The 25,742-nt window shown below is 35.3% G+C and overlaps 1 protein-coding gene across 5 annotated transcripts in view; it reads left to right on the forward strand.

Moving 5' to 3' along the window:
• ANKRD12 (ankyrin repeat domain 12) overlaps positions 1 to 25,742 on the forward strand; it is a 122,309-nt gene that overhangs the window by 15,276 nt on the left and 81,291 nt on the right. For 4 of the 5 annotated variants that reach the window (XM_087869972.1, XM_045793865.2, XM_045793867.2 and 1 more), the window contains one exon: positions 18,396 to 18,533. In XM_087869972.1, coding sequence (XP_087726098.1) covers positions 18,447 to 18,533 — 87 coding nt within the window. In that variant the 5' untranslated portion in view covers positions 18,396 to 18,446. Of the gene's footprint in view, positions 1 to 18,395; positions 18,534 to 24,975; positions 25,113 to 25,742 lie in introns of those variants that run through there. The other variant, XM_087869974.1, reaches the window with a different exon arrangement.

Below are 25,742 nucleotides of genomic sequence, written 5' to 3' on the forward strand. Positions count from 1 at the left end.
ATCTTTAGGTAACCCTCGCTTTTAAATAATAGATTAGTTTAATTACAGATTTTTGGTTTGAAATTCTTTTCCTTTAGTATTTTGAAAATATCATTGCATTATCCTTTTGCCACTGGTGTTGTGTTTTGGAAGTTCTGATATCCATTTGATTTCTTTTCCTTTCAGAGTGACCTGTACTTCTTCTCTAGAAGATTTTGAAATTTTTGTCTTTTCCAATTTATAATGTGTCTGGGTGTAATTACTTTCCTGGCTTATTTCATTCATTGATTCAGCCAATACTTATTCAGAATCTACTGTGTGCCGGGATGTATTCTAGAAACTTTAATCTGAGGTCTTTCTTCTTTTCATCAATTCTGAAAAATTATTGATTTTTTCCAATATTTTGTTTTCTCCATTTTTTTCTTAGAATTTTATTATATGGATTCTGTTGTTTCTAACTTCTTTATATCTCTTACTTTTAATATTTTCCCTTTTTTTGTTTTTTTAATCCCCTTTTAATGCCTTCTGCAACGATCCTCTACCTGATCTTCTGGCTCATTAATTTATTCTTTGGCTTATCCATTTTATTATTTATCAGATTTATAAAGTTCTTTATTTTAGCCATTATACTTTTCTACTCTGTATTTCTTCTTGGTTCTGTTTAATCTTGCTGCATATTATCAATCTTCTCTTATCTCTTTGAGGATTTTGAATGCTTTAAAAATTGCTCCATAATTCTTCATATAGTATACATAGTTTGAGTTTAGATTTTATTCTAAGTTCAGTGGGAAGTCAATAAAAAAATTAAGCAGGGCAGTGGTATCATCCAATTTGTAGTTTTAAAAGATCCCTCTGCCGCCTGTAGAAGGTGTGTATAGGGGTGAGAGAGAGAGAGAGAGGAAGAGGAAGGAAGAAGTGAGGTAAGAGTAGAAGCAATGGAAAACATTTGTGAAGTTTTTGCAGTAGCCTGTTCAAATGATAATAGGAGCTCGGGATGGGTAGCAATCAAGATGAAAGGACATAGATTTAATTTGCGTTATGTAGTAGAGATGGAGTCAACATTTCTGGATTTTTTGGCTTAAAGTGATGGATGGATGGTGGTGCCATTTCTTGAAGTGGAGAAGTTGGATGGGGGTGTGGAGGAGAAAATTTGACAGGGAAAATCAAGAATTCTCTATTGTCCTTTTTGGTTTCATATGCCTATTAGACATTGATGTGAAGATGGCAAATAGACAGTTGGATATATAAATAGAGAGTTTTAGATAAGGTTTAAAGGTACAGAGTTAGATGTCATTGGCATTTCAGTGGTACTTAAAGCCATGAATCTGGATTAGGTCATCTAGGGAGTGAGAATAGAAAAGGGTCTAGGATACAGTCCTGAGGCACTCCCAACATTTACAGGTTCTACAGAAGAGGAAATGTCAAGAAAAAAAATAGGTTTTTTTTTTTTTTAAAGGCTCATTGTATTATTTGCACAATTTTCAGCATAAAAGATGTACTATACTTTGTTTAATCAGGTTTTTATAAGTGGATATTTAGATTTTTTTCTCCCAGTATTTAGGGCATACAAGTAACATTTTAGTGGATGTCTTTTTTTTTTTTTTTTTTTTAAGATTTTGTTTATTTATTTGAGAGAGAGCACTCGAGTGGCAGGGGAGGAACAGAGGGAGAGGGAGAAGCAGACTCCGAGCCCGCTGTTGGGCTCCATCTCACAACCCCAAGATCATGACCTGACATCAAGAGTTGGACGCTTAACTGATTGAGCCACCCAGATACCCCGGATGTCTTTCTTTATAATCTTTGCATATCTGTGTAGCACACATATAGGATAAATTACTAAAAGTTGAATTATTAAGACAGAAGACTGCATTTATATTTTAATGACTCAACCAAATTCCTTTCCAAAGAGGTCATCCCAGTTTCATCACCATTAGCAATGTTAAGAGTCTTCAGGTTTCCCTGAACCCTTGCCAACACAGCCTTAATCTTTATTAAGTCTTTTAAGTGAAAAGGTGACTCATTGTTTTATAGTTTTAAAATTATGAAATGGATTTGAATACTTCTCTGTGTTTTCTTGTTCCTTAAACTGCCTCTTCGTATCTTCTGGTTTTTTGTTTTTTTTTGGTAAGTTGTCTGTTTTCTAGTGATTTGTTTAAAACTCTTTGATTATTAGTCCTTTCCATTTGTATTGCAGATGTTTTCATTTGTTGTCTGATTTCTGTTTGTGATATTTGCATTTCTAGTTTACAGTTTTTATTTAGGATTTCTAACAAAATGACTTTCGGCTTTTATATCACATTTTAGAAAAACTTACCTATCTTAAAGAATTTTTCCTAGTATTTTTTTAAAGATTTATTTATTTATTAGAGGAAGAGCGAGCACAAGCCCAAGTGGGAGGGGCAGAAGGAGAGGGAGAGATAATCTCAAGCAGACTCCCTACTGAGTCTGGAACGCCATGCAGGTCTCATCTCATGACCCTAAGATCACAATCTGAGTCAAAACCAGGAATCAGAGGCTTAACTGCACCACCCAAGCACCCTTCTCGTATTTTTGTGGCTTAATTTTTATGTTTATTTCTTTGACCCAGGTGTCAACATTTTTAACTTGTCAAAATTATTCTAAAATTTATTTGGTGAGAATTGGAAAGACAATTATGGAAAAAAATGATGGACTAAAATTTATTATAAAGCTATACAGAAAAGTATAAAAAATAAAATACTCAAATGCAAAAGAACAAAACTGTAGAGTACTGGTACAAGAATGGAAAGACCAAGTACTGAAACAGACTAGAAACCCAGACTAGAAGACAGATATGGGGATATAAAGGAATAAGAATGATCTTAAACATTGGCATTACAGATAGATGGGTAGAGTTAAATGTCAAAAGAAGTTAAAGGAAGTAGGAATGAGTATATTTTCTGATTTCGAAGTAGAGACAGTTTAAGCCTAAAAGAAAAGGAAGGGCTCATGAGGAAAATACAAGCATAAAAATGTATTTTTGATAGTATGTTGTACAGTCTATTGGACACCTGTGTTCATAGCATTATTCATAGTGGTCAAGAGGTAGAAACAACCTCAGTGTCCATCAATGGATAAACTAATTGTGGTATATACATGCAATGGAGAGAGTATTAATTTAGCCTTTGAAAGGAAGGAAATTCTGACACATTACAACATGGGTGAACTTTGAAGACATGCTCAATGAAATAAACCAGTTATAAAAAGACAAATATTATAAAATTTCACATATACATGGTATCTAGACAGTTAAATTTATAGAGACAGAAAGTAAAATGGTGGTTACCAGTGGCTGGGAGAAGTGGAAATGGGGAGTTATTGTTTAATAGCTATAGAGCTTCAGTTGGGGTATGAAAAAGTTCTGGAGATGAATGTGGTGACACTTGCACAACAGCATGAATGTACTTAATGCCACAGAATCATACACTTACAAGAAATAACAAGTGAATGTGAGGATGTGGAGAAAAGGGAATCCTTGGGCAGTGTTGGTGGGAATGTAAACTGGTGCAATCATTATGGAAAACAGCATGGAGATTCCTCAAAAAATTCAGCAGTTCCAGTTCTGGATATCTTTCCAAAGAAAATGAAAACACTAACTCGAAAAGATTTATGCACTTCCGTGTTCATTGTAGCATTATTTGCAATAGAAACAATCTAAGTGTCCATTGGTAAATGAATGAATAAAGATGTGGTATATGTGTACAATGAAATATTATTAGAATTAATAATAATTAATTATTAAAGAATGAATGAAGTCTTGCCATTTGCAGCAACATGGGTGGACCTTGAGGGCATTACACTCAGTGAAATAAGTCAGACAGAGAAAGACAAATATCATATGATCTCACATGTGAAATCTAAAACAAAACAAAAACACAAAGCTCATAGATACAGAGAACATACTGCTGGTTGCCAGAGGTGGTAAGTGGGGTTTAGGCAAATAGGTGAAAGGTAAGTTGGCTTGTAAACAGATGGCTTCAGTGGTGAATTTTACCAAGCATTCAAATAAATTAATGCCAGTTCTTCTCAAACTCTTCCACAAAATAGAACAGGGGGGAATTCTTCCAAAATAATTTTATGGGGCCAGCGTTATCCTGATACCAAAACCAGACAAGATATCACAAGAGAAGAAAAATTGCCACCGCTATCCATGATGTGAATATACATACAAAAATTCTCAACAAATATTAGCAAACCAAATTCAGCAGTACGCCAAAAGGATCATACATGATGATCAGATAGGAGTTATTCCAGGTATATGGGGATGGTTCAACATCCTCAGATCAGTCAATGTGATATAGCATATTGAAAAATAAAGGGTAAAAATCATATGATCTCGCGGCGCCTGGGTGGCACAGTGGTTAAGCGTCTGCCTTCAGCTCAGGGCATGATCCCAGCATTATGGGATCGAGCCCCACATCGGGCTCCTCCGCTGTGAGCCTGCTTCTTCCTCTCCCACTCCCCCTGCTTGTGTTCCCTCTCTCGCTGGCTGTCTCTATCTCTGTCAAATAAAAATAAATAAAATCTTTAAAAAAAAATCATATCTCAATACACGCAGAAAAAGCAATTGACAAAATTCAGCATCCATTTATGAAGAAAAAATACATTCAACAAAGCCAGGTATAGATGTTATATGCCTCAGCATAATAAAGGTCATATGTGCCTCGACTTAATAAAGGTCAAAGCTCAGAGCTAATGTTAGAGTCAACAGTGGAAGGTTGAAAGCACTTCATTTGCAATCAGGAACAAGACAAAGGATGTCCATTCTTGCTATTTTTATTCAACACAGTACGGGTAGTCCTAGCCACAGCAGTTAGGCAAGAAAAAGAAATAAAAGACATCTAAATTGGAAAGGAGGAAGTAAAATTGTCATTGCAGATGACGTGATTATATATATTGAAAACTCTACCAAAAAACTATTAGATCTGGTAAACGAATTCAGTAAAGTTTTGGGACATAAAATCCATATACAAAATCTGTTGCATTTCTGTATACTAATAATGAACTGTGAAAAAGAGAAATGAGGAAAACAGTCCCATTTACAGTTGCATCAAAAAGAAAAAATTACCTAAGAATAAATTTAACTGAAGAGGCGAGGCCCTGTGTATTGAAAACCAGAAGACGTTAATGAAAGCAGTTGAAGATGACACAAATGGAGAGAGATTCCGTGCTGATGGATTGGAGGAATCAATATTGTTAAAATGTCCATACTAGCCAAAGCAATCTCTAGATTCAGTGCAATCCCTATCAAAATTCCAGTGGCGTTTTTCACAGAAATAGAACAAACAAATTTCTATGGAACCACAAAAGACCTCAGATAGCCAAAGTAGTAGTCTTCAGAAAGAACAAAGCTGAAGGCATCATGCTTCTTGATTTCAAGCTATATTACAAAGCTGTAGTAATTAAAACAGTATGTTACTGGCATAAAAAGAGGCACAGAGGTCACTGGAGCAGAGTAGAGAACTCAGAGATAAACTTATACATACATGGTCAGTTAATGTACAACAGAGGAGGTAAGAATATACATGGGGAAAGGGCAGTCTCTCCAATAAACGGTCTTGGGAAAACTGGACTACTATCTTGTACCCTAAACAAAAATCCACTCAAAGTTAAAGAGTGTAAGTCATGAAACCATAAAATTCCTAGAAGGAAACAGGTGTTGAGCACCTTGACATAGGTCTTGGCAATGATATTTTGAATCTGACACCAAAAGTAAAAGCAAAGATAAACAAGTGAGACTACATCAAATTAAAAAGCTTCTGCACAGGGGCGCCTGGGTGGCACAGTGGTTAAGCGTCTGCCTTCAGCTCAGGGCGTGATCCCGGCGTTAGGGGATCGAGCCCCACATCAGGCTCCTCCGCTATGAGCCTGCTTCTTCCTCTCCCACTCCCCCTGCTTGTGTTCCCTCTCTCGCTGGCTGTCTCTATCCTGTCGAATAAATAAATAAAATCTTTAAAAAAAAAAAAAAAAGCTTCTGCACAGCAACAGAAGTCATCAACAAAATGAAAAGGCAACCTACAGAATAGGAGAAAATATTCGTAAATCATATATTTGATAGGGACTAATATTTAGAAAATATAAAGAACTCCTACAGCTCTAGCAAAAAAGGAAACAATCCATTTTAAAAATGAGAAGCAGATCTGAATAGACACTTTTCTAAAGAAGACCTGCAGGTTGCCAACAGGTACATGAAAGGATGCTCAACATCATTAATCATTAGGGAAATGTAAATGAACACCACAATAAGATATCTGCTCACACCTGTTAGAATGGCTATTACCAGAAACACAGGAAGTAAGTATTGATGCAGGTATGGAGAACAGAAAACCCTCCTCATGCACTGTTGGTGGAATATAAATTGGTATAGCCACTATGGAAAATAGTATGAAGGTTCCTCAAGAAATTAAAGATAGAACTATCATATTATCTAAGAATCCCACTTTTGGATATCTGTGCAAAGAAAACAAAAATACTTGGAAATACGTATGGATCCCCATGTTTACTGCAGCATTATTACAATAGCCAATATATAGAAAGAGCCTGTTTGTTCACTGATGGATGAATGGATAAAGAAGTTATGGTATATACAATAGAGAAGCAAAAATTCTTTCTTTACACTTTTAAGGATTTATAGCTGGACAAAGAATTAAATTTACGTGAGACAGATTAACAGGAGAAAAAACCCAAAGTGTTATTATGTGCTCATAGAGGCCCAATAATGAATTGAGATCCACGAAATGAGCAAGGTGTAGGCAGTTTTTATGCTTTTTAGACAAAGAATATATTTGTGATGAATTGAGAGGATGAAGAAAACATGTTCGGGAACTTAATAGGAATTCTAAGTGAAATTTGGGCTGAGGTAGTAGATTGATTTCTACAGCTTTTTTGTTTTTGAAGTCTCTATCTCTGATGATAAGGATGCCTTTTCATTTAGTGCAGGGAAGGTGCCTTTTATATGGGAGATATATTTCCTGCTTTGGGGGGCAAAAGAGTAAGTGTCTTTGCACTGACTGTTTCCCAAGTAGCTGCAATTCAAAATAATCAATATGCCATTGTGGTAGATTTTGGGTGGCCTTACTTTGGCCCCTACAACACACACGTGTGCGCGGCGCACGCGCGCGCGCGCACACACACACACACACAGAGGAATATCATTCAGCAATAAAGAAAGAAATCTTGCTATTTGCGACAACATGGGTGCCCCATGAGGACAGCTGTGCTAAGTAAAATAAGTCAGACAAAAAGACAAACACTGTATGATCTCTCTTAAATTTGGGATCTGAAAAAAAAAACCAGCAATAACAATTGATCAAGAAAACAAGTTCATGGATACAGAGAACAGTGGTTGCTAGAGGGGGGAGGGATAAATGATAAAGGAGGTCAAAAGATTAAAAAAAAAGTAAATAAAAAGTCATAAAGATGTAATGTACAGCATGGTGACAGTATAATATACAGCATGGATAATACTGTATTGCAAACTTGAAAGTTGCTAAGAGTAAATCTTTAAAGTTCTCATTACGAGAAAAATAATTTGCAACTGTATGGTGACAAATGTTGACTAGACTTATTGTGATCATTTCACAATATATGCAAATATTGAATTTTTATGTTTTACGCTTAAACTAATGTTACATGTCAATTATACCTCTATAAAAAATAAAGTGGTAAATTCTATATTAGGTATATTTCACCACAATTTAAATTTTATATATATTTTAAATTTAAGTTATATGTAATTATATATGCATAGTTGTAATTACTATAATTTAACCACAATTTAAATTATTATAATTTAAATTTAAATTACATGTAATTACATGTATACACAGGCATACTTTGTTCTATTGTGTTTTGCTTTATTGCGCTTTGCAGACACTGCTTGTTTTTTTACAAATTGGATGTTACGGCAACCGTGTGTCCAGCAGGTCTGTCTGCCATTTTTCCAACAGCATTTGCTCACTTTGTATCTTTGTATCACATTCTGGTAATTTTTGCAATACCTCAAACTTTTTCATTATTTGTCATAGTGATCTGTGATCAGTGATTACACCTCGAAACTCAGATGATGGTTAGCATTTTTAGCAAGAAAGTATTTTTTTAATTAAGGTATATCCATTTTTTTAACTTAATAGACTACAGAATAGTATAAAACATTAACTTTCATGTGTACTGGAAAACCAAAAAATTCATTTGACTCATTTCATTGCAGTTTTCACTTTATTGCAGTAATCTGGAATGAAACCCACAGTATCTGTGAGATATGCCTCTGTGTGTGTGCACGCAACAAAAATGACAGCATCGTTTTTCTGCCTTTACAATAGAAAAATGATAAATACCACAGTAGAAAAATGGCAAAGGATGCTAACAAAATTCTGAAGAGGAAAAAATGGAGTAGTGGCTAACGTGGGGTGAAAAGGTTTTTGATAGTGAGAACTCCAAGAACCTAAGGGATCAGAGTGTGAGATGGGATGTAGACATGAACTTTGAAGAAAACCATGATGGGAGAGGGATTTGAGGTAGAAGTAAAGGCTGTTAAGAGATAAAAGTCAGTATGAGGTAAAGTAACTGGGAGGTATGTAGATGTTTGCAGTAAGAAGGGTAGAGGAAAAAGTTATTTAATGGTTCCCAAATCATTAAAATTACCTGGGGAACTTTTTTATAAGTAAACATTTTACTTTAAAATAGTTTTAGATTCACAGACAAATTACAAAGACAACATAGAGTTTCTATATACCTCACACCAATTTTCTCTGTTATTACTATCTTACATTAGCATGGTACAGTTGTCATAATTGATACATTATTATTAACTGAAGTCCATACTTTATTCAGATTTCTATAATTTTTTTTTACCTAATGTCATATTCCTATTCTAGTAATCCCATCCAGGATGCCACATTACATTTAGTCATCATGTCTCCTGTGCTCTTCTTGGCTGTGATGGTTTCTCAGATTTACCTTGTTTTTGATGGTATTGACCATTTTAAGGAGTATGGGTCAGGTATTTTTGTAGGGTGCCCCACTATTGGAATTTGTCTTCTATTTTTCTTGTAATTAGACTAGGGTTATGTGTGTTAGGGAGGAAGACCAGCTAGGTAAAGTGCCGTTTTCATCACATCAAGGGTACACACTATCAACATTACTTATCACTGTTGATGCTAACTTTATTCACTTTGCTGAGATAGTTATTTGTCAGGTTTTTCAAGTTTCTTCGTTTTCCCTCTTTCCGAACTGTATTCTTTGGAAGGAAGTCACTCCGTGCTACCCACACTTAGAGTGGGAAATAATGCTTCACGTCCTTGAGAGCAGAGTATCTATATAAACTACCTGGAATTCTGCATGGAAAATTTGTCTGTTCTCTCCCATTTTTTAAATTTGTTCCATCATTTATATCAGGATGGACATAGATTATTTATATCAGGATGGACATAGATTATTTATATCTTGGGTTATAACCCAGTACCGCTTTACTTATGTATTCTTTTGCTCAAAGTGTTCCAACTTTAGCAGTTGGGACCTTTTTCAGGTGACACCTTCCCATTGTTGAGTTTATATAGTTATGTACATTGTTGAGGACTTCCTTACTTTATAGTACGAGTCTCCAGACTCACCTTGTATATTTCCTGTCTCAATCCTAGGATCAGCCATTTTTCTAAGCCCTGGTTCCTTTGGAGAAAGGCACTAGTAACCAAGATCTTGGTGTTAGGTGTTCTTGCTACTGGGGTGTTTGTTGTTGCTCCTGGGCTTGCTAGCTGACATAAGAGGGAAATCTGTGTGTGTAAATTCTACCTATGCATATCTATAAATACTTTTGTATGAAACCATCTGTGTGTGCATTAAGCTAAATATGAGTTCATACTCTCTCAAACAATTCATTACCACATTTTAGCCTTCTCCTAACTTGCCTTTCTGCAATCTCCCACTCAAGCAGTGAGAACCATAGCTCCTACCATCATTATCCATTTACTTAAGTGTTCACTTCCAGAATACAAGATCACTTGACCCTTGAACAACATGCAGAGGTTAGGGGTTCTGACTCCCCACACAGTCAAAAATCCACATATAACTTTTAACTCCTTAAAAAGTCCTTACTTAAAAACTACTTTTAACTCCTTACTAATAGGGAGAACCACAAGAGATCACTTCTTACTGCAGTGCGCAATTTATGTAGAGATGATTAGCATGACACAACATTTTAAGTGGATACTTGGCAATACTGAACCCACCAGTAGCAATAGGATGTGGCTGTGAAATTATTACAGTAGTACAAGATGTGTGTGCTACAGTTAATTTTATGCAGTTATTTAATACTGTATCTTTACATTTGTTTTCATTTCTCTTGACTGCAAATGGTACCATGTACCGTCTCTGCATGTGTACATTTTGATAAATTACAGTTTTTTATTACAGATTTCAGTATATTTTGTGGTAGTAAATGGTAAAAGATACTAGTTTCTACATATTTTATGCATACATGGGATACCTAGCTCTATTTTCACTGTTTTGGGGCTGTATAGATCTTCTGTGTTTTCAGATTGTTGCGAATCTCAAAAATTTTTCTAATGTATAATCATTGAAAAATTCCACATATAAATGGACCTGTGCAGTTCAAACCCATGTTGCTCAGGGTTCAACTGTCTAGTAGTTTCAGAATTGTTAAGCTATACCACCAGGGATCTTTTTTAATTGAAATAAAATTCACATATAATTCACTACTTTAACCATTTTAAAGTGTACAATTCAGTGGTTTTAGGTATATTCACAATGTTGTGCAACCATCACCATTACCTAATTCTAGAACATTTTTAGTTACCCCAAAAGAAACCTGTTTCCCTCTTCTCCCAGCCCCCGGCAGCCACTAAAGGCAGCTTTTTAAAAAGTGGTGTTTATCTGCCTTCCCAGATATTCTGATTCAGTAGTTCTAAAGATAAAGCTAGACATCTGTATCTTTAAAACAACAACAACAACAACAACAACAATAAACCATTCTGCTTTGCTTCTGGTAGTCAGGCAAGTTTGAATTACCGGGTGGCATAAGCCTAAAAGAACAGCATATTTTGAGTAAATTGAAATGTTCTGGAAGTAATAATGTGAATCAAAGAGGATCTCATTAAAGCTAAAAACAAATGCCAATGCAGTTTGATTGTCTTTAATTTAAAAGTCGGTTTAGGCAGGGTTCAAGTGAGGAAAGAAACCATTTTATAAAATGTCAGCTTGTTGCGTCTGTGATTTCAGTTAACTTTTAATCCATGTAGTCTGTATTAATCCATTACTAAGTTTTGGTTTCAGTACTTTATTCTGCTTATTTTCTCTTGGGTGTTTTTTTTCCCCTGACTTGTTTGTTTGTTTGTTTTAAACTTCTGCCTGTCTTAGCCTACTTAGAGGAAAGCTTCCCCTCTTCCTGCCACCAATACCTTGGTAAAAATGTACTCTTACAGAATAAGTACTAATTGCCAAGTAGGTATGGAGCTGTAGTAGTAAAGCTAAGCATATCTGATAATTGGGAAAGACTTGCTGACAAACTTTGAGTTTGGTATCTTCTCATTTTGTAGATAGAAGCTAAAGACAAATTCTGGCATTGTGTGATACCCCTATGAAGAATTTTGAAGTCAAAGTTATAGTTGGAAAACAGAGTGACTAGACTTACAACTGGAAGATAGAGTACTAGAGCTAACAAAAAAAATAATGTTTAAGGCATCGGTTCTGAGGGTCCAGTGCTCACTGAATACTATAAAACTATAAAGTGATCTCAAAATACAGAATTTCCTTTAGTTTCTTTAGAGGAACACTTGTGTAGATTTTCACTCTTACTTTATGTAATCTTGTATGTCCATAGCATATAACTTCACAAATTCCATTATCTACTTCTGTTCTTCAAAGTTCTCTTCTAGCCATACTACTAACTAGAGGTTTTTTTTTTTCTTTCCTCCCTATCTTGCCAAAAGTCTACCAGTCTTTTCTCTCTTCTTGGATTTTTTCCTTTAACCCTCACTTGTTTTGTCATGTTGGGTAGCTTTTCCCTACAGACTTCTCCCAAGGCTTATTTCCTTCTTGATTATTTGTACTCTCTGCTAGGAAGATAAAGTTTTCTCCAAATTGTTAGCCTTAGGATAAAGAGTAAGTCATAAACAAAAAAGATCAACTTATTAATGTTTCCTAAAGAATCCGTTTTGTTATTATACTTAGAAGTCTGACTTTCAAGCAAGACTTGACATTGCAGGGGCGCCTGGGTGGCACAGCTGTTGGGCGTCTGCCTTCGGCTCAGGGCGTGATCCTGGCGTTATGGGATCGAGCCCCACATCAGGCTCCTCCGCTATGAGCCTGCTTCTTCCTCTCCCACTCCCCCTGCTTGTGTCCCCCTCTCACTGGCTGTCTCTGTCAAATAAATAAATAAAATCTTAAAAAAAAAAAAAAAAAGACTTGACATTGCAGTTACTTCAGTCTTCAAGAAGGATGCTTATCTCTATCATTATTCTTGTCAAGTTAGCTGTGTTGTTCAAATCTGCTCTTCTTGTTATTAAATTATAACAGCATTAGTTTAGTGACATTGCTACTGGCTAAATTAGTTTAACTTGCTTGGTTAAACTTCACATTGTGGATAGTGATAAGCATTTTTATCAATAGTTTTTGGCAAATTTCTGATAATTGGACTTTTTAGGTATGCATGCATTATATAATGTCCCAAAAATGAGTCCATCAGACTCCTTTTGCTAAAGCAAATGCATATGTAATCCAAGAAAGTGTGCTTATAGTATATATTTTTTCTACTGGAAAAAAAAGGATTGGATAAGGTAGATGGATACCACCTTACATAGGTCAAGAGATTTAAGATACAGTAGTTTTCTTCCAGTTATGTGATTCTCCTTCCCATCCCTCACCCCCACCCCACATCTAAAGCAGTTTCTAGAGATCCCAAGCAAGGAGACTTTGAAAAATCAGTTTGGAAAAAAACTGTTGAAAGTTCTATTTAAGGGGCGCCTGGGTGGCTCAGTCGTTAAGCGTCTGCCTTTGGCTCAGGGCGTGATCCCGGCATTCTGGAATCGAGCCCCACGTCAGGCTCCTCCACTGGGAGCCTGCTTCTTCCTCTTCCACTCCCCCTGCTGGTGTTCCCTCTCTCGCTAGTTGTCTCTCTCTCTCGGTCAAATAAATAAAACCTTTTTCAAAAAAAGTTCTATTTAAATGTAAAGAATTGTGTAAAACTTCAATCATTTTTTTACTTATAATCTGAAAGAAAGATATACAACCTGTGGTTTGTCAGCTTCTGTTAAGACTGTTTTAAACTTAAAAATCTACAGAGGACAGTAATTGAGTAAGCAACAAATTTTCTGTCTAGAGTGGAGGGAAGAATAAACTTCCAGAGAAGCCAGTATTAAAGGTGATAATTAAGAGGCAATGAAAAGAAACTAATAGTTGCTGCATATACTTCCCAGAAAAATGGAAACAGATCAGTCTAAGGAAGAAAGCTATGGAGCACTTATGGCATAAGTAACAATCAGTAGAATAAAATAAGTATGATACCGGTATTTGAATACTCTTTAGGATCAATCTTGTGAGTTAAAGTATTCTCACAAAGAGTTATCCTGTGAAGAAAGGAAATGACAGTTGAAAAATTTTAATGAGAATTTCAGTCTGCTTAATGTAGTTATTTTTTAAATTAAGATGATATCCCACACCACTCACATGTATGCATGATGTGTATATATATGTATTAATATAGTAGAGAAAACCCCTGTCTAAAATTAATGAAATGAATCCTTTTCTAATGAGATCTTTTATAATATCAGTAAAAATACTCAATAATTTAATTTGTTTTCACATTTTCCTAATGATAAGAACCACTGGGATACTTATTAAAAGTACAAATTCTTGGTTCTGTTTCAGACTTACTAAATGTGTATTTTAACAAGCACTCCAGGAATTTTTTATTAAGTAGGACTACATTAGACTAAAAACCTTTTGCACAGCAAAGGAAACAATGGAAAGGCAGCCTTTGGAATGAGAGAAAGTACATCTCTCTCTGCCATATATCTGGTAAGGGATTAATGTCCAAAATATATAGAACTCAACAGCAAACAAACTCAATTTAAAAATGGGCAAAGGGCCTGAACATTTCTCCAGAAGACACACAAATGGCCAAGTATATGAAAAGGTGCTCAACTCAACATCACTAATAATCAGGGAAATGCAAATCAAAACCATGATGAGATCTCACCTTACACCTATTAGGATGGCTGTTACCAAAAAGGCAAGAGATAGCAAGAGTTGGTGACTGTATGGTGAGAAGGATCTCTTATACACTCTTGTTGGAATGTAAGTTGGTGCAGCCACTATGGAAAAAGAACATGGAGGTTCCTCAAAAAATTAAAAATATAACCGCTATCTGATCCAGCAATCCCACTTTTTTTTTTTAAACATTGTTTTTTTTTTGTTGTTGTTGTTGTTGTTGTTGTTTTTACAGATTTATTTATTTATTTATTTAACAGAGATAGAGACAGCCAGTGAGAGAGGGAACACAGCAGGGGGAGTGGGAGAGGAAGAAGCAGGCTCATAGTGGAGGAGCCTGATGTGGGGCTCGATCCCATAACGCCGGGATCACGCCCTGAGCCGAAGGCAGACGCTTAACCGCTGTGCCACCCAGGCGCCCCAGCAATCCCACTTTTAGGTATATATCTAAAGGAAATGAAAACAATACCTCACAGTAATATTTCTACTCGTGTGTTGCAGCATTAGTCACAATAGCCAAGTATAGAATCAGTCTGTTGGTGGATGAATGGATAAAGAAAATATGGTCTTTGTATTTACAATGGAATATTATTCTGCCATTGAAAAAAGGGAAGTCCTCCCATTTGTGCCAACATGGATGAACTTGGAGGACATTATGTTAAGCGAAATAAGCCAGAGACAGAAAAATAAATACTGTATGATCTCACTTATGTGTGGCATCTAAAAATGGACTCACAGAAGCAAAGAGTAGAGCGGTGGTTGCTGGGGATTGGGGGAAATGGGGAGATGTACAGCATGGTGACTATAGTTAATAATGCATTATATACTTGAAATTTTCGGCGAGTATAGACTTAAGTGCTATTACTACACACAGATAAAATGTTAATTATGTGACATGATGGATGTTTTATTTAGCTTGATTGTGGTAATCATTTCACAGGGAATATATATATCAAATTACCACATTGTATACCTTAGATATATACAGTGTTTGTCAGTTATACCTCAGTAAAGCCGGGGGGGAGAGATGATGAAGTGTGATGAGAGTGTACATTCTTGCCTCATTGTTTATCTTAGGAGACAAAGAAAGCATTCAAGTTCTGTTCTATTACTGGGAGTTGTTTGCCATTAATGAGTATTAACTTTTATCAATTGCTTTTTCTGTATCTGTTCAGACTGTCATTTGTTTTTTCGCTTTTAGTCTGTTAATACAGTGAATTGCATAGATTGATTTTCACACATTAAGCTGACCTTCAATTACTGGGATAAATCCCACTTGTCATGATGGATTGTCCTTTTTATATATAGCTGAATTTAATTTCCTAATATTTTATTGAAGGTTTTTTGGTATATGATCATGAGCTATTATATTGATCTGTAGTTTGTTTTTAAGTAGGTTCCACACCCATCGTGGAGCCCAACATAGGGCTTGAACTCAGAATCCTAAGATCAAGACCTGAGCTGAGATCAAGAGTCAGGTGGTTAACCAACAGAGCCACCCAGGCGCCCCAGTTATTATAAATTTATTAGTGTTTGTTTTTGACCCATGACATGGCCTATCTTGGTGAATATTCTGTGTGCCCTTGAAAAGAATGAATATTTTCCTGTTGTTGGGCAGATTTTTGTACAAAATGTGAGTTAGACCCAGTTGACTTGAATTGATGGCATTTTTCAGTTCTTTTATATCCTTGTTGATTTTCTGTCTTATTGAGAGTAGTTGAAGCTTTCACCTGTAATAATGAATTTGTCTATTTGTCCTGTCAGTTTTGTCAGTTTTTGCTTCCTGTATTTTGAAGCTCTATTGTTAGTGCATACACATTTAGTGAACTAATCCTTTTATCAGTGTGTAATATGTAAAGTTCCCCTTTGCTCTGAGATCTGTTTTGTCTGATATTGTGGTTTACTCTAGCTTTCCTGATGAGTGCTTGCATGGCGTATCTTTTTTCCTTTCTTTCACTTTTAACCTACCTATATTATACATTTGAAGTAAATTTCTCGTTACTAGCTTATAGTATGGTCATTTTCCCCCTTCCTTCTGATAGTCTCCTTTTTTTTTTTTCCTTTCAGTTTTCTGTTGGTTCCACTGTCTATTTAATTCCAGTTTAGTTAACATACAGTGTTACAGTAGTTTCAGGTGTACAATCTGACAATCTCTTCTAATTGGTGTGGTTAGTCCATTTGCATTTCATATCAGTATTGGTATTTTGGATTAGGTCTATCATTGTTTTGTTTGTTCCTTCTGTTTTCATTCCTCAATTTTTCTTTTCCCGCCTTCTGTTTGGTTATTTGTACATTTTAAGATATTCTGTTTTAGTTTACCTAATGTGATTTTGATTATCCCGTGTATAGTTTGTATATTGGTTGGCTCTAGCAGTTACATTATATAGCATGGGCTCAGAACCTAACTATATTTTAAATGCTTAGTATTTATTGATGGAAGTAATATTTTTAGAATCTAATTTTGATTTTTATTATTCTGAAATTTTCCAAATAAAGTTATTGAAAGATAATGTAAGCTTTTTCTCACATATAGTCTATTAATAGAATATTATTGCTATGTATAATTTTCTTTAAAAATATTTATGACAGTCCTACATTCACTAGTAACTTGCTTTGCTTGATCTACAAAGGAGATAGTGCTTTATATTTATAGTCTCACCTAGACTAATGCCTGTTGATATTATGCAGATCCATTTTGCTTTTGAGTCAGAATTTTTCTTTTTATATATGACTCATAACTATAACTCTGTAAGCTTTACACAAGGCTAGTTTTGAGGGCAGTGCTTTTTTAAAAATATTCTATTTATATGGTAATAGTTGAAACAGTTGAATGATCCCAGGGTAAACTGCCTCATGTGTGGAGTATCAGAGTTTCTTTATTCAGGTTTATTTCCTCTATAAATGAAAGATTTGAACTATTTGAACTCTGGCAGTTTTCTTCTGTGGAATGTATTTTAATTCGGCTCTGTTCAGATTAATTGAATCTAGTTTTGATAATCTGTGAGTAAGTCAGTTCATTTAAGGGATTTTAGGATTTGTTTCACCTATTGAAATCAAACAGTTTAAAGTACCAATAGAACAATTTGAAGAACATAGAAGATTTTATTAATCCTCTGTTCAGGGTGTCTGGGTTTTAATGATTCACATAGATGCTAGAATGTAGCTTACTTAGACTTGTAATATCCATCTATTAGAAATTTATTGTATGAAATAATTAAAAATTAGCCTTGTCAGTCATTCTGCTTAATGTTGTGGTCCAAGTCATGCTCCTGTTGGCCAGCAACTTCAGTCTAGCCCAGTGCTATACAGTAGAGCTCTCTGTTATAATAGAAATATATATTTGTACTGTACAGTAGTTACTTTAATTTTAGTTAATTTAGCTTTCAACAGCCCCATGTAGCTAGTAGGTCATCAGACAGCAACACTGGTCTAGCTAGTCTCATGGCTTCCCTTTTTATATGTAAAACTCCCTTGGAATTTTTTTGGATTTTAAATGTAATCTTGTATGTAAGCCTAAACTTGTAAGATGTTTCTTGACTTATTGCAGAGCAGGAAACAGAAGGCTGAACAAATCAGAAAGAAAATGATATATGACATGATAATTACAGTATGATAAACATTAAGCAAATGAATAGGTTGATAAAGTGACTAACTGCCTGGGAATGTCTGGGAGTTGAGTGAAGGAGAATAAACACTCCAGGAATTTTAAGTAGGAATGGTTTTATAAATTTAAATTAATTTAAAATGGAATCAGATATTGTAAAATTGCAATCAGACCTATCAGATTCTTGTTTGGGTCTTCAGAAGTAAATTCCAGACCAATGCAGAACTACCAGAGAATCTGCTAGGCCCTTCTACCTCTAAAGACAGGCTGAAATGACAAACCCTTTGTTATTGCTTTCACTTCTACTCCTTGTGGTTCCTTGGAAAACTGGATATTAGATACGACTCTAGAGAAGGTGGGAAGAAATATAAAAGTAGTTCTCTTTTCTTCTTTTCAGTGACAAGCTGAGTGGACTTTAATTAGAAGCTCGAATTCTTAAGTGAAAACTTAATTTAGGCTAGGACTTACAGAGACATAGAGAATAACAAATTGCATTAATTGTGATATATACCTGTAAATAGGTTTCATTGCATATGTATACAAGTAACCCTTATATATCCATTCTTTACAGATCCAGGATGAGAAGACTGATAAAAGAAGAAGCTAGCTGAACAGCTATAAGATGCCCAAATCTGGGTTCACAAAACCAGTTCAGAGTGAAAATTCTGACAGTGACAGCAATATGGTAGAAAAACCATATGGAAGAAAGGTATATGATTATACTAAAGATGTGTTGACTCTTTTGGAATTGAGAAAAACTCCCCATTTAATATTTTTAGTAATTACCCATAAAATAAAAAGCAGTTGGATGCCAGATAAATCCAAACCATTTATCTAAATCCTTTAGAATTAAATTGGATTCCTAGGAATAAGATTGTTTTTCATTCCCTGAGATAACACAATTACTAATATGGCATATTTACTTAAATAATCATTGAGAGGGGGTGGGAAAAAAAATCCAAGACCTCACAATCATTTGGCATTATTTTCTCCACCTCCTGACTCCCAGGCAAAACACACATACACGGTAGTGGTTGCATTTTCCATGTCTTTAACCTTGGATAATTCCAGCCTCAGTGTCTCTCTCTGTAATGGAGGACAAGAGTACTTTAGAGAATTGTTGTGACAGTGAAATGGCGTAAATATCGTGCCTAATGCAATGCTTGTTACATAATACGTGCTAAATAAATGTTAACAGTTTTTGTTGTTTATTAGTCATTGCCAGTGACCCGTGATTCTTTTTACATCTATCCTTCTTCATTCCTATTTAATTTAGCCCTCAAAACCTTCATTTAGATTTCTACAATTGTCTCCTAACTGGTTTCACTCTCCTTTATCTAGTTAATTTTACACATTATCTTTGAATTTTCCTTTTTGTTTTTCTGTTTTCCTTTTAAGTCTTTTCTTCCCCCTAAGTCATTTTCTTATTGAAGGACATCAGAAATGTTTCTGGTTTTTGGCAAATACAAATAGAGCTGTAATGAGCATTCGTGTACAAATCTTTTTTTTTTTTACAATCGCTTTATTGAGGTATATAATTTATATACTCTTAAAATTCACTCATTTATTCAGTGATTTATAGTAAACTTATTAAGTTGTGCAGCCATCATCACAATCCAGTTTACACCATTTCCATCATTGCTAAATGATCCTCATGCCCTTTTGTATTCAGTCCCTATTCCCACCCAACCCTTAGGCAACCCCAAATCTGCTTTCAAAATCAGGAATTTTAAGTTTTCAGACTTTTGTTGTTTTCAAAAACTGTTTTGGCTATTCAGGGTCCTTTACGTTTCCAGACAAATTGTCAGTTTCTACAAAAAACCTATAGGGATTTTATTGAATAGATCAGTTTGGGTAGTATTGAAATCTTAACAGTATGTCTTCCAGTCCATCATCACTGAATATCTCTGTTTATTTAGATCTTCAGTTTCCCTGAGCAACACTTTATAGTTTTTAGTGTACAAATCTTGCACTTCTTTTGCTGAATTATTAGTGGTTTATTCTTTTGGATGCTGTTGTAGTTAATTTCATTTTGGATTTTTCATTGCTAGTTTTTAGAAATACAGTTGATTTTTATATAGTGATTTTGTATTCTGTGACCTTACTAAACTCATTTATTGGTTCTAAAAGTTTGTGGATTCCTTAGGATTTTCTACACATGGGATCATGTCCTCTCCATATATACTTTTACTTATTTCCAATATAGATACTTCTGTTTTTTTCTCGCCTGATTGCACTGGCAATCTCTGCCTTGTGATTAAAATGATTAATCCATTTACATTTAATATAATTATTCATAGGGTTGGATTTATATCTGCCATTTTGCTCTGTGTTCTTATATGTTTCATGTATTTTTGTTTTTCTCCCATCTGTGCTGCCTTTTTTTTATTCTAAATATTTTTCAGTGTACTATTTAAATTTCTGATTTCTTAAACTTAAATTTCTGATTTCTTGAATTGTAATCTTAAGAGATCGATCTCTGGATTATAACATGCATCTAATTATTGTAAATTAATATTGACTTAATTCCAGTAAAATATAGCAACTTTGTTCCTGTATAGCTCCATTTCCTCCCTTTTTTTGTGTGTATCTATCTATAGATTCATCAACATTTGTTATTAGCCCCAAAATAAACTGTTAGTTTTATACAGTCTTTTAAAGAAATAAAAGAAGAAAGGAGAAATACATATTCATACAGTTTTTACCTACAAATTTACCAGTTTTGCTACTCTTAATTTCTTCTTCCTATACACTGAAGTTACTGTCTGGTTGTTATTTCCTCACAGTCTTTAAGAATTTCAGGGGCGCCTGGGTGGCTCAGTTGGTTAAGTGTCTGCCTTCAGCTCAGGTCATGATCCCAGGGTCCTGGGATCAAGCCCCGCATCGGGCTCCCTGCTCAGCAGGAAGCCTGCTTCTCCCTCTCCCTCTCCCCTTGTTTGTGTTCCTTCTCTAACTGTCTCTGTCAAACAAATAAAATCTTAAAAAAAAAAAATTTTTCAGGATTTACTGGAAGACAGATCTTCAGCCATGATTAGATTTCTCAGTCTTCATTGATCTAGGAATATCTTGGTTTTGCTGTATTTTAAAAACAGCTTTATTGAGATATAATTCACATACCATATGATTCACTTATTTAAAGTGTACAATTCAGTAGTCTTTAGTATATTTACAGAGTTGTGCAGTTATCTCCACTATTGATTTTAGAGCATTTTCACCCAAAAAAGAAACCCTGTGTATCCATCAGCATTCACTCCTCGTTCTGTCCCCAACCCCCACTGCCCTCAGCAGTCACTAATCTACTTTCTGTCTCTATAGAATTGCTTGTTCTGGATGTTTCATACAAATCGAGTTATACATAGAATTGTGGTCTTTGGTGACTGTTTTCAAAGGGCAGTTTTGTTGGGTATAGATTTCTTAGCTGATTTTTTTAAAGAAAAAATTTGATTGAATGTCACTCTACTTTCTTGCTTTAACTGTTTCTGATAAGAAGTCAGCTGTTTTGTACCCTTGTCAAGATGAATTTTTTTTATTGCTTCTCTCTCTCTGACTGTCATGTGCTTAGGATTTCCCTGTTGTTTATTCTATTTGGCGTTTCTTGAGCTTCTTAGATCTGTAGATTAAAGGTTTCATGAAATTTGGAATATTTAGTTTATTTTTTTTTTCCCCTCTCACATCTGCTGTTGAACATTTCTCATGCATGTTCAGTTACTCTTGCTTTTCAAATCCAGTATTTCCATTTGGCTCTTTTTGTAATTTTTCTTTATTAGTATTTTCTATTTGATAAGGCATTATTGTCATACTTAAATTTTTTAGTTTATAATTGTCAAATCTAGTATTTCGGCTTACGCAGAGAAATTTCTATTGAATACTTTTTTCCTTGCTTTTTTCTTGTATGTCTTAATTTTTATTGAAAACTGGACAATTTAGGGTCATATGTACTGTAGCAGTTCTGCAGTTCTGGGTTCTCATTATTTCCCACCTGAAAGTTTGAACTGTTGCTAAGTTTTTTAATTTATTTATAATAGAATGTTAGGAATTTATCTTCAGTATTTTTCTCAACCACTGGTATCCATTTTTTTTTTTCTTTTTTAGTCTTGCTTCCACAGGGTTACCCCTGTGTCTGTGTAGATTAGTCAGCAGCAATGGATTGATCAGAGGTTGTACTCAAATACCAGGAGCCAGTAAGACTTCCACCTTCTACTGACAGACTTGCCTGTGTGTTGGGGAGTGCATTCAACATTCAGGCATTTTTGTTTTGTTTTGTTTTTTTAAGATTTTATTTATTTATTTGACAGAGCAGAAGCAGGCAGAGGGAAAGGGAGAGGGAGAAATAGGCTCCCTCCTGAGCAATGAGCCCAATGCAGGGCTTGATCCCAGGACTCTGGGATCATGACCTGAGCCACCCAGGTGCCCCCATTCAGGCATTTTTGAGATCTTCCCTGGCATTTACTTTCTGTTGGGCTCACCCAGGTCTTCCTTTTGCTTGTGTGCAGTCAACTAAGGATATGTAGAGAGCTTGGACCCTCCCAGATTTCCTCTCTCACACATAATCCCCCAGTCAGTGAAGGATATATGGAGAGCTTAGCCCTTCTCAGATCTTCCCCATACATTGACATAGCTTTCCCTCTCAGCCAAGGATATGTGCAAGCAAGTCTTACCGGGTACACCCTATGGCTCTCTCATTTCTGCAGTCTCCCTGGTATATTTCTGGCTTATTCACCAGCTGCTTCTCTTCTGCAGCAGGAACACAACCTTAGGCTAATAGGACTATGTGTTTTGCCCCCTCCAGTTGTTTCCTACTCTGTTTGCTATTTTTGTAAACAGTGCAGCTGGGTGTGGGCTTTTGGCCTTCTATACCAATTCAAGTTGACACTCTCTGGCAGTAAAGATGCTAGTTTTCATTGCCAACCCCACCCCAGATGCAAACTAAGCATCAGCCAGGGAATGAAAGCATTCCCCAGGCAAGAATGCCAAAGATACTCACTGTTCTTACCATAGTTAAGCAGTTTTTCTTGAAAAAAAAAAAAAAAAGCTGCTCAGTTTGTTGTTTGTTTTTTTTCAATTTCTGGAGCCTTGAAGTGGCTGTTTTTGACAATTGTCTAGATTTAGAGTTGTTTCTTGGGGAGATAAGTTGCCAATATCTTCACTCCACCATAGACAAGTTTCCCCAAATGTATTTTAATGTACCAAATGTGACAAATCTTAAGCAGAACGATTCCATTATTAGTTTATCTAACAAACCTTATATGGGATTCCTAGTGTGTTATGTACTCTTTTATGATACTAAGAATAAAGCAACAGGTGGTTAAGCATGATCTAAATCTTTATGAAGACTCTTAACCAATTAGTCCTCCTGTTTGTCTGAAATGTTTTGCTCTCAGGACCCCTTCAACATAATCAAAGATCCCAAAAAAGGGACGCCTGGGTGGCTCAGATGGTTAAGCGTCTGCCTTTGGTCATGATCTCCAGGTCCTGGGATTGAGTCCCACATCAGGCTCCCAGCCCAGCGGGGAGTCTGCTTCTATTTCTCCCTCTGCCTCTCCCCCTGCTTGTGTATGTGCACGCATGTGCTCTCTCGCTCTCTCAAATAAGTAAATATAATCTTTGGGGAGAAAAATATCTCAAAAGCTTTTTTAAATGTGGGTATATCTGTTGATATTTACAATATCAGAAATTAGAACTGAGAAAAAATTAAATGTATATTAACTGGTTTAATACACACATAATATATTTTTATGGAAAAGAACTATATATTCCAAAACAAAAAATATTAGAAGAGTGTCTTTGGTTTTGCACGTATCTTTAATGTCTGATTTAACAGAAGACTACCAAATTCTCATCTGCTTCTGCGTGCAGGGTATTTGGATATCACTTGTCATGTAGTCTCTAGAAAACTCAGTATGTATTCTTGAGAGAATGAGCAAGATACAGTATTACCTTAGGGTTATTGTGAGCATATTTCTGACCTTGCAGATCCTCTGAAATGGTCTCAGGTACCATACTTTGAGAATTGCTCTACCATTGTAAGAAGCACATTAATGGAAGTATTGAATGTACAATAATGGAACAAAAAGGAGAGAAGCAGTCGACTGTACACGGTTCAGGGATAGTTTCACAGTAGAAAAGATACTTAATCTGAATTCTCAAGGATGAATGAGTATGTGGCCAGCAGGAAAGTGGAAGCAGAGGACAGTCCAAGATGTAAAAGAGACATGAATCTTAACATTAGAGTAGTACATGTAAAGTTAGGATGAACATTGTGGAGGATGGAGGGTAGAAGATGAGCATTAGACAGGGGTCGGTTCATTATGGCCTTATGTGTCTTGCCAAGGAACTTGAAATTTATCCTGTAGCCATTGAGTCAAAAGGGAAGGGCCATGGTAGAGAGCAGTTAGAGTGTTATTTTAAAAATCCAAGCAAAAGGTAGTGTGGGCAGTGGCTATGAAGATAGAAAGAAGTTGGCAGATCTAAAAGATGTTGAATGAATTAAACTTGAGTACATAGAAAAAGTAATCTGGGTCCACCCTGAGGTTGATTGAACTACTATTCCCTGAGAAGGAATCCAAGAAATGGAATGGGTTGTTTTGAGAAGAATGTTTGGTTTTTACTTGTTGAGTTGGCCATTGGAACATCCAACTGGAAGTATTAATAAGCAGTTAGATATAAATCCAGAGCTCAAAACAGCTCATTGGAAATAAATATATGAGGATTAGTGGAAAAATAACTTTATCATTATGGAGATGTCACCCAAAGAGAGTGGAGTGAGAATGAAGGAGAGTATACTTAGGAATTCGAATACTTTAAGAGTCCCTGGGAGACAGGAAATGCGGTCAGAGAGAACCAGGAGAGGCTAAACAGAGTAGAGTAGCTAAGGGAGTCTGTATGCCAAATGCCACAGAAGTTAACAGGAAGGGTGAGACCATTGGATTTTGTCAGTTGAGATACCTTAAAATGATTTTGCTTGGTAAAAGTATTACATCAGTAGAGTTGTAGGGACAGAATGCAGTGCTAGATTTGAGGAGACAATGAAAACTTTTATTTCTAAATATTTGAATATAGGAAAGGTTGCATTTGTGAAATTATATCTGGGCTGCTTGATACCATTTTCAGGGTTGAATTTATATGGCTGATAAAGCTTTTATTCTTCCTAGGTACTTTGTATATATCTTTTGAAAGCTGCCACTAAATATACAGTAATGGCTAAGCATTGCCTTCATAAAAGTGTAGAAACAACTAGCAAAAAGCAAACACTTTTCACTAACATACTTCTGTTAAAAACATGGCTTTGGTAAGTTAAGAATGTTTATTAATCATTAGATTTATACGATAAATGGGAAGGATAATACAGACTATTAGGTTTTTCATTTGTTAATTTTTGGTTTACACAAAGTGATATATTTAACTCTTCTCATTCTCTGTTCACTCACTCTGCTTTTTCAAGATCACATATTTGTTAGTTTGGGTAAGGGTCAGAAGCTCTTCTGAAGCAATATGCATGGTGCTCATGGCCATGCTTTAGGATTTCTGAGCAGCTTGACATGGAAAACTGTTGTTAGAAGTGGTTTTCTTGAGTTTTAAGTAGATATTTAACTTAGTGAGTGATTGACCTGGAAGCCAGCCTCAAGCTGCTTCTGAGCTTTTTCTTCCTTACAGTTTTAGAAATGAATATACAGTTGTTCTGATAGAGACCTTATTTAGTTTAATATGACACAGACTATTGCTGTTATGAGATCCTAACTTAATAAAATAACCTGAACCAAAATTTAATTTCTTATAAATGCATTTAAGTAGAGCATAATTTTAAATAATAATCACACTCTGTAGCAATATACATTTAATATAAAGTACTTGCATTACCTCATTAAATATTACGATAGGAGTTCATCAAAAACATCTACTCACAATTCTTCAAATATTT

This window comes from Ursus americanus, chromosome 19 (genome assembly GCF_024610735.1).
Source record: "Ursus americanus isolate L20-20 chromosome 19, mUrsAme1.1.p, whole genome shotgun sequence".
Classification (NCBI taxonomy): domain Eukaryota; kingdom Metazoa; phylum Chordata; class Mammalia; order Carnivora; family Ursidae; genus Ursus; species Ursus americanus.